Source organism: Chiloscyllium punctatum, chromosome 9, assembly GCF_047496795.1.
Source record: "Chiloscyllium punctatum isolate Juve2018m chromosome 9, sChiPun1.3, whole genome shotgun sequence".
In the NCBI taxonomy this organism is placed as follows: Eukaryota; Metazoa; Chordata; class Chondrichthyes; order Orectolobiformes; family Hemiscylliidae; genus Chiloscyllium; species Chiloscyllium punctatum.
The window spans coordinates 110,386,717-110,407,674 of record NC_092747.1 but is presented as its reverse complement, the minus strand read 5'-3'; the positions used below and the strand labels follow the sequence as shown (position 1 = coordinate 110,407,674).

General features: G+C 36.9%; 1 protein-coding gene across 2 annotated transcripts in view; it reads right to left on the bottom strand.

The window, feature by feature from the left end:
• Positions 1 to 709: 709 nt before the first annotated feature.
• clybl (citrate lyase beta like) overlaps positions 710 to 20,958 on the bottom strand; it is a 155,635-nt gene continuing 135,386 nt past the window's right edge. Inside the window, exons 3-9 of one of the 2 annotated variants that reach the window (XM_072578042.1) lie at positions 19,290 to 19,494; positions 11,402 to 11,590; positions 8,327 to 8,428; positions 7,298 to 7,391; positions 6,567 to 6,734; positions 2,976 to 3,100; positions 710 to 1,897 (exon numbers count right to left, since the gene is read on the bottom strand). In XM_072578042.1, the coding sequence (XP_072434143.1) occupies positions 1,802 to 1,897; positions 2,976 to 3,100; positions 6,567 to 6,734; positions 7,298 to 7,391; positions 8,327 to 8,428; positions 11,402 to 11,590; positions 19,290 to 19,494 (979 nt within the window). In that variant the 3' untranslated portion in view covers positions 710 to 1,801. Of the gene's footprint in view, positions 1,898 to 2,975; positions 3,101 to 6,566; positions 6,735 to 7,297; positions 7,392 to 8,326; positions 8,429 to 11,401; positions 11,591 to 19,289; positions 19,498 to 20,958 lie in introns of both variants that reach the window. The other variant, XM_072578041.1, reaches the window with a different exon arrangement.

Below are 20,958 nucleotides of genomic sequence, written 5' to 3'. Positions count from 1 at the left end.
TTCAAACTTGAAGACAGTACCGGCAATTATAAAGCACCTTCAATGAACTCAAGACATACCAAAGTACTTTACAGTCAATCAAGTATCTTCACTAAATGAGATCAATATTGTAATCAACGAAACATGGGAGCCAATTTACTAAAAGCAAATTTGCAAAACATCAATCCGATAAAGACACAAAAATCTGCTTTTAGTTTGTTGGGGTATAAGGTGTTGTCCAAGGACACGGGGAGAACCCCCTGCTCCACTCTGATGCGGAATCTTTATGCCCACCTGGGAGGGCAGATGTGTCCACGGTTTTGTGTCTCCTGGGAGAAGTGATTGTTTTATGTCTGCAAGGAAACACGCATCCAATCCTGATTCAAATGACCTGTTCACTCTAGAAAAGCTTGAGAAATTGGGCTGTTAGCAGCAAATGGATAGTCACAAGATAATAATGATGTCTAAAGTGTCTGATTTTGTTTAGTGCCATGCAGGAACACCTGTTCAATATTATTTACAGTATAAAGTGACAAAGATTGGGTGTTCAGCAGTGCTATTTGCACTTTGAACACTCCAGGACTTCCAGTCCTATTGGAGCCACATGTAACTGTAGATCGAGATTACATGTTTGATTTGTAGATATAGATTTGTTTTGGACTGTTCTTCAGCTTGATTTTACAGAAGCCCCTGTGTCTGGTAAACCTTAAAGTAAAACACATCAAAAGCATTTCACTTTGTAAGCACCATTAATTTTATTCAGATGATCATCTTGTGTCACTGTACAGTTAAAAAGAATTTCCAGTATTCACATTTGCAAGTAATGTCGATGCTGTGACGTAGTCTTACTTCAAAAAGAGACAACAATAAACCGCTGGCAGCAGTAGATACGAGACCAGAAAAGTTATCATTATGTCAAATATTTTTAATCATTGCCCTTTTTAAAAAAAATCAAAATGGAATTAACCACAGGATAGCAAACCAATTTTAGAACATTTTAAAAAAAATATTAAATTTGACACTTTACAAAATCAAAATATACATGTCCAATAATTAGTATTACTTTTGTAAAATTAAAGAAGATCCTTTAGCCTCTGGAGGAACTAGATCAGCTGATGCATAAGCCATGAGGCAATCTGAAGTATTTTTTAGTTTTAATTTGTGAACACCCCTCAGTTCCTGAAGGAATCTTTCTCAGGAGTGTGAATTTAATTTGGGTTCTGCAGTGAACAAACTTTGGCCCTTTGCAGTACTTAACCCTTCAGCACAGGAGCTCTGCTGCACTGTGTAACAATGTGTGATTATTATGCTTATTTACTTTGCCTCAAACTGGGCAAACCTCTGGTTAAACAGGCTTGTACCCCACAGCCTGTTAGCCAACCAACACGTCTGACCTGCAGCAGTGTTTTTTTCATGTGATACAAAAACTGACAGGGGTCCTCCCAGACGAATCCTGCTGCACTGTGCTTCTAATCGTTGCATCAGAAAAAAAATTACTGCCGGTCTGTGTCTAACCGTGTCCCTAACCATAGTGTATGAAGTTATGGCGGTGGGGGGGGGGGGCTAGCTAGCTATGTACAAATGCTGTACTCAGGAAGAGAATTTGGTCTAGACAATCTCACAAGACCACAGCATCCAAAAAAATCTTTTCTTTCAAATAACAACTGTATGGATCTTAGGTTATCATATTATTAAATATCACTGCCGTTTCTGCAATGACCTCCATAACGCTTCCCACAAGCAACTAGTCTCTATTGCTGTTTATTGCTGTCCATGGCATTTGCCAAGCGATCTACGGTAAAACTTGTCTCCTCTTGAGGTTTCATGTTTCTTTGATGGTTGAGGTCAGTGTAATGATGTTCTGTGCCTGCTTCAAAGATGGCATGTCGATCATGCTCCCATGAAAAGTGAAGGCTCCCTGGCATAAAGAGAAAGAACAGGAAGAATAAAATCTTTTTGCTTCTCTGAACAATGAGAATTGACAATTTCACTGTCGGATTTCCCTTATCTTTGCAGTACTGCAAAGTCAAGTACTTGAAGACCGAAAACATTAATGCTAAAGTATCATCTTGTACAATCAGAGAAGAGAATTAAATATTATCAAGTCAGCAAATGCAAATGCAAGATGCATTTTGGTAAAAAGACACACATACATTCTATGTATGGTGTTAAGACTGGGCACGGTTTATTTACAATTGACTACAATTGGCATAATCGATTATTAACTTCATCTAAACCTACAAATATTTTCCCATACATACTTCAAAATTGATAGCAGCATACAGTTCTTAATATGTACCTTGCAAATAAAAAAAGGACATAATTATTCTGGCATTCAAGCACATTTTATTTTGCATAGGCTTAAATTTCACAGAATGTAAATTAATAGTAAAGATTTGCTTCTGTATTTTTTCAAGATTTATGAATTGATTAGCCATGCAACTAAAGAAACAAAAATGTAACATTTTCTTTCATGCCGACAAACATGATTTCGGACAAAGAAAATCTTCTAAAGGAAGATCCCAAGCTTGGGCAACTGTTGTGGTGGATGAAGAAGATTATTTGGTGTTAAATAGTTCCTATGGAAGAGATCGTAGGATGGAAACATAAGGTTCTTCTAAGATAATTAACTGACAACGCCGCGATTACCACAAATTCTTCCTTCAGGCTATCCTTAATCTGAGCATCAGTGGGACAAAGCGGGAGCAGACTGTGGATCACCACTGAAATATATATACAACAATAACCCACAGAGCAGGAAGCACAATGCGATTCAATGATGCAATAAATTAGGAAAGCAATGCGACATCACTAATTTACTTCTATTTGCCACACTAATGGGCCTCAAAATGTTTTAATCCCATTTAAAGAATTTAGCTCTCATACAGAGATTAATGTTAACATTCAGTTGCAAAAACAGCAAAACTTCGTTTGGTCATTAACCAAACTATTCAAATAATTAAACAAGGATGTGGCGTGCAAGAACAAACATTCACCTTTCCCAGTTTTTGATATTCTTCAAAAGCTTCAATCAGTTCCCGAGCCCACTTTACTCTCTCAGGACTTGGTGAAAACGCTTCTTGTACAATTGGAATCTGCCTGGGGTGAATCACTTGTTTACCTGAACATAGGTAACACATTAGAATTTATTATTCTTCCATAGTACTCACAAAGATATATTTTCAGAAAAACACAGCAAATATATTAATTCTGAAGTTTTGGCTAATATCTTGCATGCATCATTACACAGGCCAGCTGTGGCATTTTGTCACATCCATCATCCTCCCCAAGGGCATGTGTTTCTATTTTATATTTGCCGGCACAGGTACATCTTCGCTCAATGTGCCTACTTTACTCGAAGGTGTTGAATAAATAGGCTATTCAGCAGAATTAACCTTTAACTTAACATTTTCAGAAATGTGCAATTTGTACTTATTAGTATAAACATCATTATTTTGTGCTCTGCAGTTGAGAAATATCTGTATACATATTTTACAACTAAAAGCATTAGAAAGCTTTGACCACTGCAGACAATTGTGAAAATGAAAAGCTTTCTCTAAATGTGGCAGGTAGATTTCTTTCTTGACTAGAATTACATCCTCTAAAATTCTGTGTTGAATTCACTGTTGTACATGTAATTTACTGAGCTGCACACCTAATGTTTATCATGTAGCTCAATATATTTGATTAGAGTACACCATGCATTCAAATGACCATTTCATAATACCCATAGGTTAAGCCGTGACTTTGTTGCATTCCAAAGATCACCTCATGAAAGGAGTGGGCCTACACAGTTACAATCCTGGAATATCAGTTAAAATGTAAACATTTAATATCTTAAATCGGAGACTTCCAGTTGGTGTCAACATACATACAAAAGACAAAATTTGATACATTTTGATAAAATTTAATGCAAAATAAACAATGTTGATTGAATTTCAGAACCAAGGGAATTTACTAGAATTTCAAATATAATCAATATGTATTACTTCCTATGGATATACATCTATATATGATAGTTAGCTTTATTTTTCCATTTTATGCAGTAATATATTATGCTAAAGATTAATGTATTTGATTGCATAAAAAATATTTGATGAAGATGATATGATATACAACTTCATGGATTTGGTCCTGTAAGCATCAAGATACAAATCACTATTTTGATTGATAATCTTGATTAAATATTCAAACTTACCTGATTTCACTGACCAAGCTTTTTTTTGCTAGTGGTTACAGCAACAGCAGCAGAGATCTTCCATCTCCACGCACAGTTCAAGAAAGTAAACAGAGAAAAAAAAACTGGCAGGATCAACTGTGTCCAAAATCAACAGAGTGCTTCCGACCTGCTGACCATGGGACAGCGCAGCTGGACATCCTGGACATATCTGAGATTCCCATTATTTTACCTCCCAAATCAAAATTTGAGTATATTGCTTGGTGGGCGTGATGATGTGTGTATCATGGGGAGATGTTTAAAAAAACAAAACAATTAACTGGATACTTAACTTATATCTGAGTGTTAGTAAAATAATCACTGGATACTGCACTTGCTAATCAAACAATATACAATATTCTTTTCAACAAAATAATTACTTTGATTATTGACTTAAATAATCTTTAAGTCGACTTATTTTGTTAAGTTCTTCACTAATCCAATCAATAATGAAAATAATTTGACTGCACAGCCTCAAATAAAAAGTGAAAAAATACGCAAAATTATTAAGTTGTTACTTAAGCTTGGTTTCTGTCAGTTCGTATCCCAGATTCTACTGACTGAAGCAGAGAATCATTTTTTTAATGGCACCTGCAAAATGATACCATACAAAATTGATTTGTGGCAACACAATATGTGAGTACCTGATTTTAAAACATTCAAGTATCTAGTTACAAAACATTCAGATTTAGTTACAATACATTCAGATGTATCTAGTTACATCTGAATGGTCAATCCAAATAACAGACCATTAATAGCAAATATATTTCAGTTTCTGCAAACCTCAAAAAAATTCTTTGCAGCAGCCATATGTGTATTTTAACCAAAATAAGTACTAATATAAAGTGAAATTATAGATATACAAGGAACATACAAGTATTTTTAAGGGAGTCTAGAATAACTGGGTCTAAGTATCGGTTCGGTTGTTTTAAATAAGTGGCACTTTTTAAAACTCTCATAAATTCATAATGACGGTCAAAAATCATGCTGCTAATTTAGCACAGAATTGTAGAAATCAATTGCAATCATAAACATGGTAACATTGTTGGAAACCTGCTTCAAACTAGTTTCTCTGGATTTAATTATATAAGCTTCAAAATTTTCAAAAGTGAAAAATTCATCATAAAACATCAAACTATATTCACAAAAATGTTATTCTCTTCATGAAGAAAGTGCTCACTTTTGAATGCAATGAGGTGATATTTTGTATAGCCAAAAAATCTAGATATCAAACATGAGCAAAGAGTGTGAAAATAAGAAAATATTGCTAATGCACAATTATTGGTATCTACGAAAGTACATCATCCTACATTGTCATTCAACGTGTCCTGTTGTTGATATTGTTCATCAGAATCACGCTGAAAGAATGATTTTATGGTTTATTTTTAGTTTGTGACTGGGGCAAAACTGCTAAAATATGAGCAGTCATTTCATATTTATGAGTTTGTTTTAATGTGTAGGACTAAGCCTTCCCTATCCCAAGCTTCTGTACAGTAAGTAAATTAATTACAAACTTTAAGTCACTGGCATATGCTGTTACATAATATTCACATGCATTTTTCAGGGAGAGTTCACATCAAAATTAAATGGGAAGAAAAAAGTAACAAAACAAAAACATCGAAAATAAATGTACAGCAGACTTGAGGGGCTGCAATCCCTGTTGGGTAGTTTATTTTGCTTAATTTTAATTCTAGGATTCTCTGATTTGTTCCTAGAAGTGGAACATTAGCAATTGGGTTTCCATATGAGGTTCACAGCTATATCCTCTCTCAGATGCTTTTTGCTCGTGTTTTCAGGTTTACTTCATATTTTAACTTAAGGCTGAGAGTTCATCGTTTTCGTGTGGTTCTCTGACCTTTACTCTCAGAAGCCATTTAACATTTTTAAATACTATTGCTTAAAATAGTGCTTTGTTAATATTTTTTGTTGGTTGCTTAAAATATATTTTAAAAAAGACAACCCAAAGTAATTAGGAAAACTGAAATCACAGTTTGGTTTGTAATCTCACTTATGTAACGAAGCTGAACAGTGGAATTTTCAAAAATGAGTAGTTTATTTTGTTTAATTTTAATTGAGTTGTAAAATTGATATAACCTGTAATAATTTAAGTACCTCTCAAAATATCCATTAATGTACGTTTCTTATTAAATAATAATTTCATGTTAAATCATTAAAATGTGAAGGTTTGCATTTAAAATTATTAGCTACTTCAAACTCCTGGTAAGTAAATATTACATGTCATCTGTAAACCTTCCTTATCAAAAAATATTTGTAAAACGTCATCTCTGAAGAACCATACAGACACACTTTATCCATTACCATAAAAGGATTTTTTTTTAAGAGGAAGAGCATGATTAGTTATAAACTATACCAGTGAACCCCATCAGTGCACCCTCTCTTGATTGCTTGCGAAGGCCCTCATCATCCTTGTAGTCAATATAGACAAGATCTATGGCTTGGAGACCAAATGCTTTTGCCGTCACAACAACCTTCTGCCTTGCGTAAACGAGCTCCTGAGCATCTTTAGTTCTGGTGGCACCTGGAAATAGTGGAAGAAAAATAGCTGGAGCAACTGATCTATTTCCGCAAGAAAATTATTTCACAAGTCTTTTTAAAAATTGTTGCATCCTGTAAGTGAGATGGATTTCTTTCTCACTAGCTAATACAGAACTATTTAGTACTTTAAAATCTTCACATGCAAAATGAATTACAATAAAAATCTTTATAAGATAGTTAATGTTGAGAAAGGCTTAATGAAAATATTTCTCGTAGTTGCTAATATTGCTTTATTTTTCACATTTTTGACTACTGCCAATTTCAGTTAATTAAATTAATAATTTAAATACTGAACAAATTCTAACACAAAATGTTCCCTTGGAAATTGGAACTGGGAAGAGTGAAATATTGTATGAGTTTGTTTTTGAAATTATAAATTAACTATATTCATTTAAAAAAAGACATAACAATGGATTGAAGCTTGATTTCAGTGAAGACAAAATAAACTCACTTATTTATTATTTTGTTTAAAATAAAATAACCTACAAAGAAAGAGTGTGTCGGGAGGGGACAATAGACACGTTAAGGTAAAGAGCTATTTCTCACCTATGCTGGCACAGAAATCATCTGAGCCAAATACCACTCCATCAAGTTGGAAGCCCGCACGGCCACCAAGGTGCTGTGCCTCATCACATCCAGCCTTCAAGAAAACAACATTTTAAAATTTCTGACGTCGACAGAATATTCTGTTTATCTGGTAACTTACAAATTGAGTTTCACTTGCTACAAAATCACAGGAGTCAGCAACCATTCATCCTGAAAGAAGGGCTGTTAAAGCTTTTTTGTCTTGAATTCTTAAGTAAATGTAAAATTCCAGTTTGCAAGATCTGTGGCTTACTAGGAAAAAGAAGTGTCTTTCAATTTAGAAAAAAGGTTTTACACTAGCTTTTTTTTTCTTGTCAAATCTTTTATGAAAGGTAAAGTACAAGCAAGTATAAAGCTCTACAATTCAAAACTGTGGACTTATTCACTTATGTTTCTTGTGGCATTTTGGTTAGCATACTTCAAGAAGAATTTGATTATGAACTCATTTGGGAAATTGCATATTTGTGATCAAAGAACACAAAAACCATTGCGTAAACTTACATAAACAAAAGGTTAAATAATTTAGTACGTATTTTGAGACTTATATTTAGAACCAGCTGCTATCTTTATGATTTAAATATAACCTATTTAAGTGTATCAGTGGTCTGTATAATATTGCATGTTTCTGTTCTTTATTGAGTTTCTAGTTAATTTCACACATTGTTATTTTTAATGTTCTTAAAATAAAGCAAGTTGTTTGCCCATAAAATAATTTATAAAACAGTACTTTTGCTTAAATTAATTCTTAAAATTAATCTTACTTGCATGCTTTACATACCCCAACATTTTCACTGAATGATCCTTTGTAAATAAGATTAAATATTTGTTTGAATTTGTATTGCCTGGAGTGAGTTTATATGAAAGGGCATACAGTTAACTATACTCACTGTATTGTCTTAATTTTAAAGAACTATGATAATAGAAAACTTAAACATGCAAAAAATACTGACTGTGAAAACAAATTATTTCATTTGAGTATATTTCTGATACCTTGAAATTCAGCAATCCTACTGCTGTCTCGACGAAAGTTATTAAATTCATTGGTTCCTTTAATGTCCGGCCCTTTGAGTATTTTGCAAATCTGTCTGCAAACTAGAAACAGAAAAGTTTTCTTCCAATTAAAAAAAATGGAATAACGAGAGAAAATAATTTGTACTTCAATGTCTTAATTTCAGTTAAGTCATTTTATATTTTCTACTAGTATAATTTTATTCCCAAGACATATTTAGAATATACTGAAAATGAAGCTATATTTCAAAAATTTTTTCTAGACATTAAATACCTTAAAGATGTTTTGAAATAAAATTTACATATAGATTTTATAAATCTCACATCATTAACACATGGATCCATGTTGACCTACAACCTATGAGCAGTTCAACATACTCATCTAATTTATTGATTGGTGGCACCCTAATTCGATACATGTACAAGTAAAAACATTGCACTTTAATATACTGGATTCTAGCGACACTTACAGAAATGAAAACCTTTCAGTACTTTGCTGTTTTTATGTATATTTTACACTGAGGCAACACCAGTGCTCATAGTGGAGTCATTTAATTTCTGGAGCAGATTTGAATTAAGCAGAACTATTATTAAATACACATAATATGACATAAAGTCTCATAATTCAGAAAGGCAGGGATTACAAGGGACAAATCCTTTTGCCATTTTATTATGCTGGTGGTGTAATTCTCGAACGAAGAATCAGACTCTCAGACTGACAAGCTCTGTCTTCAGCTTTTATATGATATGATTTTCCCTAATACTTTGGATTTTAGTTTGGGTGCCATAAATAAAGCAGGTTTTTCTCTTTGAACACTGAGGATTGGAAAAATTGTCACCAATTCACAGCCCGTACTGGGTTGTCAGTGGGGTATCCCAAATTTCAAAATCTATCATCTGGAAAGATACAATAGCTCTTGCACACTACTCTTTTTTTTTTGCTTTCAGAGGCAGGATTAGAGTACAAAATGCACTACATTTAAGTTGTAATCATCATAGTTCGGTGGTTGATGAAAGTATCTCAGGTAAACCAGTGAAGACAAAAAATGACATCTGAAATGTAAAGAATATTCGTTTGCTGAAGGATTTCAAGTGAAAAGAAAGGGGAATTTTAATCATCTCCCCATTCAATCTCAGTTGGGTAAATCATATCTAAGAGATTTGCATAAATATAAACCATCAAAGCCTTTTCATCTTCAAAGGGGGTTTCGGGACCCTATAAGCTTTGTACTGTAATCATCACAGGTCACAACCCTGCAGGAGCAAGGCTGCTATGGCAACATAAAAAACTAATGCTACAGGCTTAACATAATATTCTGGTTCATAGAAAAGTGCAGTGACAGAAATGTCTTTTATGAACAGCCAACTTATATTACAATACCTGAATTTCACTTTTGACTGCATGAAGTCTCAATTATTCTTATTAATTAAATATCCTGAATGCAATTAGTTTTGGAATTTTTTTAATAAAAAGAACTATTACTTCATTTTGTCACACTATTTTCACTACATTCCCCACACCAATCCAAAAGGTCCTTTTGTTTGAGCAAACTGCAGATTGAAACCATAATTCATCTACAATGAATATTAAAATACAAAAAGAAGCTCTGGTAAACACGTTTGAATTAATTTCATTTTCTCTCTGAAAGAGACGATTAAAAGTTTCCGGCTTGGTCCAGTGTTCACTGCACTGAAGTAAAAGAAAGAGAAATTAGGGAGGAGAAGTAGCAAGCCTCAGCAATTCTTTCAATTCCAAAGCACACCCAATACTATGTTGGCAAGAATGCACACTGTTCAGGATTTGCGGTGGAATTGTTTCACAACAAAAGAGTCAGAGTTACGCTTGTTATAGTCCAATAAGCCATGCCAGTCAAACAAGTGCCCAAAGCTAGGACAAAGGAGAGCAAGAGATTCTCACACAATAGACAACAAGTAAGTCCATCTTTTAGTTACAAATCAGCCTCCACGTTTATTCTTGATATAATTTTTTTTCCCCCAAGCAGGCAAAAAGAACAGTAAAGGGATTTGGTTATGCTTGCAATGTGGGAGAATGAAAATGGGCGTGTTCAAACCAGGAATCCCCACATGAAACTGAAAATTAAACGAAGGATGGTCAAACAGAGTTATGTACTGACCAAATGTTGTAACCTTAACAGCAGAGAAGTGGGGCAGGGGGGTGGAATGCAGCAGCAGTGACTGGTTGCATTGTGGGGCAGTGGTGAGGGAGGGAAGAGTAAAGTAGGCCTATTTAATAACAGCCACTATCATCTTTGTTGCAAATGTAGACAAACCACTTTTCACTGCTACTGAATCTTCACACTTAGATCTTCAAGCTCTGTAGTCATTGCAAAATTTAAAAATACTCAACAAAAGACTGCATTTCAGTCAGGTTTTAGTGGGTGAATTTATTTATATTTCCATTGTGAAAACAACTGCAGTAAACACTTCAAAACAAGTAAGCGCTTCACTTGTCAGTCATAAAAATCGGAGTTAAAGACGCTTTTATAAACTTTTATAAATGGGTCTGCTTCGATCCTATTTAAGATTAACTGTTTCTATATTTTATAATCATCCTTATTTATTGAAAGCATGTTAACGTAATGAGGGCTATTTCAAAGTTGACTTAAGTAATTTGATGTGTCTCCTGTTTTTATTTCAGGGCTTTATGGGCTTAAAAAAACCCAGCCATGAAGCAAAAACACACCTGCTAGCAATTAAAAAGGAAGAAATACAGAACTATTCAGGAAATAATATCTGTAGTAATTAAAAACAGTGGTTAAAAGCTTCCTGTTCATTTCTCTGGTTTGCCCCAAGCACAGCCCCTGATATTCCTTTTCCTCTTTCTTATTTAACCCCTCTCTCTCTCCCATTTATATGGAGTGATATTCATTCTTTACTTTCCCAATGCTGGAGAGTTACTCTCAATCAGAGCTGGAACTGTCAAGGGGTGCGTGGTTCAAACTTTCCTGATCTGACCCCCACTCCCAACTCCCTTTAGCCCAGATGATCTGGCATGTGATCAAAGCACAAGGCTTTGCCAAATCTCGGCCAACTCACCCATTTGATTTCTTCGACAGTTTCCACTTTAGGCAGCATCAAGGTTGGCGGAAGTTCTTTAGATTGTAAGATAACTTCCATGTCCAGCTCAGCCAGGCCACTGGAGACAGAGTTAATTCGCACACACAGATCTGTGCGGCCTACATGAGGTCGATTGAGTGTCTCTGCAATCGTTATCCGGGCTTCTTCCTTTAACCATAAGAAAAATCTATTCTCAGCAGCAAATTGCAATCTTAAAAAAAGAACAGTATTCAACAATTTACACTGCCTGTGGTAGTTGCTGGTAAACAATCTCTCTCTTCATATATCTTGAACATGGATTCTGGCAACAATATGCAGTAAATGAAGTGCATTACAATGCAAAATAACCTATAAAAATTGTCAGTTTTAGGCTCGCTGTATTAAATTTAATGACATCTGTTTCAATTATGCAGTTATCTTTGGCTCTGGATGTTTGTGGACCAATAAGAGACTTGACAACTGTTTCAGTTAATTCACTTGACAAGATTCTGGTGACATTACTTTTGTGTAATAGCATGTATTTGAAATACACAACACAATAAACACACTGTTTATTAGGAGAGGAGAAATTCAGTCAAATGTTTGGGCAAAATTGCAGAAACGAAACAAGCAGATGCAAAAACTATGCCAAAGTACAGAGGAATAAAATGGCAATAAGATTTGAAAATGTGGTCTGAGTTAAATGGTGTGAGGAAACAGTAGCTTACAGTTGTCAGATCAGATCAGAAATGGGCACATAAAGTAGCTTAAGACAGCTCTGCAGAGTCACTGATTTACGGGGGTCTAGGCTGCTGATAATTAGGGTAAGCACAGACATAGAATGAAGTGATGGCTCTCTGCAGTTCAAGTGAAAAGAATAATAAACTCCAAGGTTAATGAAACCTGAATCAAATAGCCTTGAGCCTGGTATCATCACACTTTCATGAAGGGCTAACACATGCCAGTCAGTGGGAGGGTGAAGCTGGAACTAGCTGGTGATCATTATTATAATGCACAAAATGCTGCAAGTGAAAAAGTTAAATAAATAAATGTGTATAGGAACCTGCAGACCAATCCAGATGTGATTTTATAAAAAAAGAGGAAAAAAAAGTACAGTGCAGCCAAAGTGACGGCTGTTTATTATCCATGCCACAGATGAAATTGAAAAATCCAGCTTCAAACAACCAATCAAATCAAACTTCCAGTTCCAATATAAATCACACTGAGGACGAACGTAAAACAGTTACCTTGCACCTCAGGATTGCCAGATAGTTAAACATTTCACCCTTAAAGTTCCAAACACGCTCAATAGCCAAAATTTTGAAGTTTTCCCAGAAGGACCCAGGAATAACTGCAAACAAATTCAGTTATCACAGAATCATGTTGTATAGGAGGAGGCCATTTGGTCCATTGCGGCTGTGCCAGCTGTTTCAAAAATCTGTCCAATTACTCCACCTTCTCCTGTTCTTTCCTCATACCCCTGTAAAGCTTTCCTTTTCAAGTGGTTGTCAAATACCTCTTTTTTAAAGTTACCATTGAATCTGTGCTTTCACCCTTTCAGACAGCACATACCATATCAAAGCAACCCATTACAGCGATGAGAGAATTTTGTCTTTCTCTCAGATGGCTGCACAATTTTGGAATTCACTTGCTCGCAAAGCGTTGGAGGCAAGTCACTGGATATTTTTAAGGTGGAAGTAGATAGATACTTGACTAACAAACGAATCAAAAATCACTAGAAGCAGACAGGAATGTATAATTAAGGCCAAAATCAGATATCCCAAGATCTGTATGAATGGTGAAGCAGACTGGAAGAACAAAATAGCTTACTCCTGTTCCCAATTCATACGCCATGTTAAAAAAAACTATCTTTCATTTTGATTTACTTTGGGAAATATACAACACATGAACAACAAATGATTCCTTTCATAGTGAGAGTAAAGGATGTCTGTAAGCACCCTGAAAGGCTGTTATAAATATTTGAAGTACAGAGGATATATTTTTTCCTAAGGAAGCAGTGGTCTCACACAAAGTTTCAATGATATTTTGCCATTCAGGGCACTGCATTAAGTAGGTTTCTTACTCTGCACTGAAAATTGTTCCTTTGCCTATTTGTTTGTGTATAAGATGGATATAACTATGACAAAATAGATGTGAAATACCCATCAGAACCTATGGCTTTTAATAGGACCTGACAGTAACGGGAGCTACGCTGAATCATCAATCTGGCTGTTTGCTGCAGCAGCTGAAAATGTTCCTAGTTGGATGTTTTAGGTAATCTCAAATGGTCATCTTCATTAGGAATGATCCTGATATTCAGCCACATGGACATTTCCATCATTGCCAGGCAGAGACACCCAAAGCAGATGATATTGTTCCCACAGCGATGCAATCTGCTGTTCTACTGCAGACAATTTATGTGACATTGCTAGAAATCAAAGCCACGCCAGCCCAATCAAATCTTCCTTTGAAACAATGAAATCTCAAACTAAAATACTCCATAATTTCCTCAATATCTATGCTTAAAACTGCATTTCTGAAATGCACTTCCTAAGACCCAGTACTTTCTCCATAATATATTTCCACATCCTAAAATAACCCTCCACATTTATACAGATTTGTTCACATTATCAACCTTCTGCAGCCTATGCAAGAACTGTCTCATTGTCTGAAATCTTTGTTACCTTTTTTTAAACAGGTTAAACATAGGTACAAGGGGCTGAATGGCCTCCTGTGCTGCATTATTTTAAAATGCATGACTATAAAGGTAAATATAGTTTTATGACTCATGTCTCTGATATACAGGTCAAATTCCCATAATGCAACATTCTCAGGGTGGTGCCAAGGTAATACATAGTCTTCCCCAGTGAATAGCACGAACGTATCCCCCATCATCACCTCTTGTTTTAGGTTCTGACATAAGAAACACAAACCATTGCTGTGAAATTCAATTTTTAGCTCTGTTCCGTAACCATCTAACAGCACAGGAGGACCAGCGACTAATAAATATGTTATTGTGCTGACTATCACGTACAGCTGTGTGCTGATGAAAAGCCAAGAGACATTATGATTTCTGCTACCATGCAGCCACAAACACCTGGAGCAGAATAAGGCCCTGTGCTGATGGGGGAAGTAAGGCTGCACTGGTCCAAACACTGAAGACGGCAAAGATGAAAGATGAGAATTCGCGTGTAGCTGTACAACAGAGAGAAACAAAAAAAGATTAATCAGCAGCCATTAGACCCACTAACCAATCAGCCTTGTGCATTCTGAGCTCCTGAATGATCAAAACTGCAAAGAAAACAACATCCGTCCACTTTCACACTCCAGTGGAAATAGTGGTCCCTCACGGCAGGGCTGCACAGTCGCACCATCTGGAGAATAAATCGTGTGTGAAGTACAGTATAGTTTGGGACCAAAATCTGTGGCGGCAACTCAGCGGTTAGTTCATTAGTTCCAAACTTCCAGGGATTAGTCCGGCATCTATTCTGCTGTCAGAAAAAATAAGACAGACAGAATGCAAAAACTTCAAGGAGGACTGGGACAACCAGGGAGAGTGGGGAGGAGGGGTGGGGAGCAATCCTGGAGCTCATTTTCAAAGTACAGATACAATAGTATGCAACTGCCCTCAATTCCCCATCAAAAATGAACTGCCACTATCACTGGTACTAAACAAAATGATTAATTTGACTAAAGGATATTAAGCAAGTCACAGAACTGAACAATGTTTCATTTCTTCAAATGGAAGCTTATTCATAAGACAGTATCACACAGTATGAGTCCACAATGTAGTGGTTGCATTGCAATAGTATGCTCATGGGATCTTAGACTAGTGCTGTCTGACACTTTAAGTTGTCATTTACATATATGATAGGAATTCTTATTTTCTCAGTTAAGGGAGAGTCACTCAATCTCAAGATAAAACTAAACAATAATGTTCGTATATATAAAAAAAGTTAATTCAGTGTGGCACAGTTATCAGCTGAGCAACCACCCACACTAGAACAGATTATCTGGTCATTATCACCTTTATGCTTGTGGGTTCAAATCCCACTCCAGAGACATGAGTACACAAATCTTGACTGATCTTCCCTGTGTAGTACTGAGTGTGTGCTGATGCTGCCGGAGACACTGCCTTTCCAATGAGATGGCAAATTGAATGTGGACATGACAAAAATAGAGTGACCCCAGTCAACTTTGCAAAGTTCTGTTCATTAATACCTTTTTTATATTGTATTATAATAAACACCAGGCAAGAGGAAGTACAGGAGGGATTGACATGCTTGAAAGTGGATAAATCACCAGGGCCAGGTGAATTATATCCCAGGTTATTAAAGGAAGGCAGGGAGGAAATAATAGATACTCTGAGGATAATTTTCCAAGCTTCACTAAATATAGGCATGGTACCAGAGGACTGGAGATCTGTAAGTGTTGCACCATTGCTTATCCAGGGTATCAGAGAAGGTCATCTAGTGAGACACTGGTCAGTTTGATTGCAGTGAGGGTAATTTATTAGTATCAAAACTGATACCTAGAAAGGCATGAATAAATCAAGGACAGTCAGTACAGCTTTGTTGTGGGTTACAAGGAGGAGTGATGAGAGTTATGCAGTGGATGTTGTCTGCATGGAGTTTAGCAAGGCATTTGACAAGATCCCATGTCGGACTGGTCAGAAGAAGTGGCAAGTGGAATTAAATTTTGGTGGGGGGTGGGGGGGTGGGTGGGGGAGGGGTAGGGGTTGGAGAACGACTCTACTTCCTCAGACTGCAGATACCGTCTTGGTGTCATGGATAATCATTCGAAACAAATGCTACTTACATCACAGCTGGAATTTTTTGTATGGTTCTAGTCACTGTATTACAGGAAGGGTATAATTGTTTGCGACAGTACTGAGGAGCTTTACAAGAATCTTATCAATGCTTCAAGACTGAACTACTAGGAATGATTAGTCAGGACAGGGTTGTTTTCCTTAGAACAGAGGATGCTGAGTGATGACTTAACTGAGATGGTCAATACTTTTAGGGGACCAGATAAAGTAAAAAGGAAAGACCTGTTTCCTCTGGTAGAGAGGTCAAATACTGCATACATAAAAGGTGATGGATAGCAGGATTAGAAGGAACATGAAGAAAAGCATTTTCATCTAGAGTGTGGTAGATTTCTGGAATTCACTGACGGGTTTTATGGCGAAGACAGACACTCTCAACTTGTTTAAGAGTGATTGATTTGCACCTGAAGTACTGTAACCAGCAAGATTATAGACCAGGGGCTGGAATGAATTGCTATTTTTGTTTCAGCAGGTGCGGACAGAATGCACTACTGTGACACAACGTTTCATGCTTCAACCGAAAAATGAGGTGTCAATCTGGTGAAGGTATAAGACAGGACAGACCAAGTAGCATGCAAGCAATCTCATAAATTACAGAGTCATACAGCATGAAAGGAGACCCTACACTCCAACAGGAGAGAAGGGTCCATGAACCTGCCCATCCTCAATGGCGGGTGAGTCTAATATACCAGTATAAAAAGTCCAAGTTGCCAGGTTTGCAACCATCTTCAGATGGAAGGGCCGAATGGATGATCCTGTTTTGGATGGTGCCATGTTGATGGAAGGTAGAATATGGGAGCTTACCAATGGTCTAGAACTATGAAAAGCTATAATCAGTACCATCCACAAGATGGACAGCAGCAGCTCTCCAAAATTTCTTCAACAGCTACTTCCACAGACTGCAGTTAATCAAGAAGACAGCTCGCCACCACTGTAAGGTAAATGATCAAAAACTTAGGTTTCAAGGAAAGTCTTAAAGATAATGAGAGGAGGAAAGCTCAAAGAGCAAATGCCAGAACGGAGGGTCTAAATGGAGGGCTAAAGGGGTTATATACATATTAGTTATACATGTTGCTAATACAAAATACTCACTAAACATCTCTACTTTTTAAAAAAACCATTATGTACAAAGCTGCCATTCCTCGTTGCTGAGCTGCTTCGCTTTGCTTTTACAATTCATCTTTTTGTGGATGTTGACTTTGAAAATGGTATGTAGGTTTTAATCGGGTTTGGAGTGGGTTTGTGTAAATTGCATTAGAGGTTGGCAGTTGAATTAAAAAAAAAGAGTATCAAGTAAAAATTCAACAGAACAGTTTGGCCTGTGTTGGACAGAAACACTAAAATGTAGTCAAGAATATAAACTGTATGGAGTATCTTAAAGGAGAAGAGACAGGTTTTTTTTTAGATTAGATTAGATTACTTACAGTGTGGAAACAGGCCCTTCGGCCCAACAAGTCCACACCGCCCCGCCGAAGCGTAACCCACCCATACCCCTACATCTACATCTACCCCTTCCTAACACTACGGGCAATTTAGCATGGCCAATTCACCTGACCTGCACATTTTTGGACTGTGGGAGGAAACCGGAGCACCCGGAGGAAACCCACGCAGACACGGGGAGAATGTGCAAACTCCACACAGAGAGTCGCCTGAGGCGGGAATTGAACCCGGGTCTCTGGCGCTGTGAGGCAGAGAGGAGATGGAGAGGTCCAGGGGAGGGAGTTCCAGAGTTTAGGGTCTAAATTACTCAAACAACATAGGTTGTATTATACAAGATTTATTACAAATCTGAAAGATCTGTGGTCAGGTAGCATTTTCAATACCTGCATCTTTCAAAATACAGAGCAACACTCTCGGAACTCAGTACTGCTTTGTGGGATTGTGATTGTTCTGTATTGCTGGATTCATGGGCACTGAGAATTACAATATTTGCTGTTTAATGCTTTCAGATACAGACGACATAAGAACACAATAAACGGTAGCTTCACATTCTGTCAGTGGGAAATTATGTCACACAACCATCACTCAACAAAAATAATGACATGTCAGCACCTTCATGGGCAGGAAATAAGTCTGTTCACCTCTTGTGAGACAGCAGAAGAGCAATATTCCACATGTGCTGATTGGACTAGTATAAATTGATCAAAGCGAGTTAACTCAGTGCAGATTTGTGAAGGGTATGATATGGCACAGGCAGTGTGGGCTGAACAGTCTCCTATGCTAAATCATCCCCTTGTGACTCTTGCAATTTGCCTGTTTAGGAAACAAAAAGGCACCTTTAACTTTTCCTAAATCATGGGGTGGTTTAAAAAATCCCGGGAGGCAATAGCCAAGCACCTGAAAGGTTCTGTTGATCAGTAATTGGATGACAGGGACTTCAGAAATGATTGATGGAATCAGGTGTGGCTCAGTGAGTAGCATTTTATCTCTGAGTTAGAAGATTGTGGAATCAAGGCCTACTCCAAAGACTTGAGCACAACATCTGGACGCGTACTCCATTATTAGAGCTCTTGTCTTCCAACTGAAAAGTTAAACCATTGCCCTAACATCCTTTCAGGTAAATGTAACATGATCTTATGGGTTCAAAGAGTCATCCTGGATTCAAATGTTGGTTCTGCTTCTCACCCACAGAAGTTTCTCTAGCACTCTCTGCTTTTATCGAAGACTTCATGGGCACTACCTTAAAGAAGAACAGGGATTTCTCATGAGTGTCCTAGGCTAATATTGCACCTCTAACATAAATAAAAATGTTCTAAAAATATCTGGTTGGTGCTATATTGCTGTTTGTAGATATTTCTGTTACTGTGCAGATGTTCTGCAATATTTCCTTCATTACAATAGCGACAATACTTCAAAAATACTTCATGTGGGTATTGAGGGATCCTGAAAAGGTGCTGTATAAATGCAAATCTGTTTTTGAAAATCAAGAGCAAAAAGGTCACCTGTAAGAAACTTAATATTATAAAAGCAATCTTTTACAATGCTGCACTTTTCCAGTAAGCTCACAGTCGTATCTTGTGCTACCATATGTTTGCATTTTTATTTGTGTGCATTATGCAGTACCTTCTTGTTTAATGCAACACCGTCTTCACAGTCGAGGACAGCACAATCTACATCGAGACTGGTTATCTTGTGGAGTTTCCTTTCATCATTCCCAGGTACATACAGCACAGCTCTCCGAGGCACATACTTGCGTTTGGTGTTTGCACTGCAGGTATAGTGACAACACTCCACATGCCCGAGAGTGCTGCATGACTTGGCAGAGTTTCTTCTGGAATAAAGCAAGGGCGAATGTCATTGAACATTCAAAGTCAAAGGAAAACAGGCTTCAAAACATTGTGTACATTTTAGAAAACTAATTATTCATGTAGCTCATGGGGAAATATCGTAAGTATCAGCAGTGGGATGTTATCCTCGACATATTATTGATAGCACACATATAGTGGCATTCTGGGTATTAGCTAATTGGTTAATTTAAAGAAAATGCTTTGTGTATGTGTGTAGCTCACAGGTCCTCGATTAAGCAAATTATTTACTGAACAATTATTATGGCTGTACAAAATGGAAGCAGGCAAAGGTGGAGGGAATAGCATGAAACTGGATAGCATATGAGGAGAATGGGCAAAGGGACAGGATAGGACGATAAGTGAGAAGAAGAGGGTTAAAGGAATTAAGAGTTTCATTTATATAGCACCTTTCACCTTGTTTTAACAAAGAAGCAATCGCCTGAAAAAAATTCACACTGTGACATATGAGGAGGTTATTAGTACAGGTGATTAAAAGCCTACTCAAAGAGGTAAGTTTTAAAGAGTGGCACAAAAGAAGATAGAAAGGCAAGGAGGTTTAAGGGAAGAATTCCAGAGCTTAGGTTCTGGACAGCTGAATCAAATGAGACCAGAAATGGAGATTCGCAGTGACCTTACAAGAGTTCACATCTGGAGGATATCACAGAGGAATGATGCCATGGCAGGACGTGAATGTAAGGATGGGAATTTTAAAAGGTATTACAGGCAGGCAGTCAATGTAAGCCAAGAAATTGAGGAATGAGGGTGAGTGGGAGTGGATGCAAGTTGTGATATAGGTTACAGAGTGTGAATAAACTGAATTTCATAGATGGTCAAAAGCGGGAGGTCAGCCAGGAGACCATTAGAACAATGAAAGCTAAAGGTACTAAAAGCATGGAAGTGCACCACACAGACAGAGGCAGAATCAGAGATGGATGGTATATGTGCACAGATGGCAATGGTGGCAGAGTAGATATTGGGAGAAGTAGGGACAGAAAGTGTAAAATTTTAGTGCTTAGGGTTCAATTTTATGGGGCTTGTTTTGATATCTATGAAAAGGGGAGTGGGTCAGGAACAATTTCCCTGTTCACAGGAGAATGGCTGTTAGAATAGATCACAGTCATTGAAACTTTGGCATTTAGAAGATCGAGTGGTAATCTCATTGAAATGAATCATATTTTTGAGGAGCCTCGATACTGAGAGGAAAATTTCCTCGGTTGGAGAGTCTCGAAATAGGAGTAATCTTAGAAATAGAATTGACTGGTTAAGGCTGAGAAAGGAGATATTTCCTCATGGAGAGGCTTGTAAATCTTTGGAATTCTCTATCATCGGTAGCTGTAGATGCTTAATCACGCAGTATAGCGAAGGTACACCTTTTGGGAAGTAAGAGACATGGGGATAGAGTGAGAAAGTCGTGGTAGAAATCAAGCACAATTTAGTTGATTACC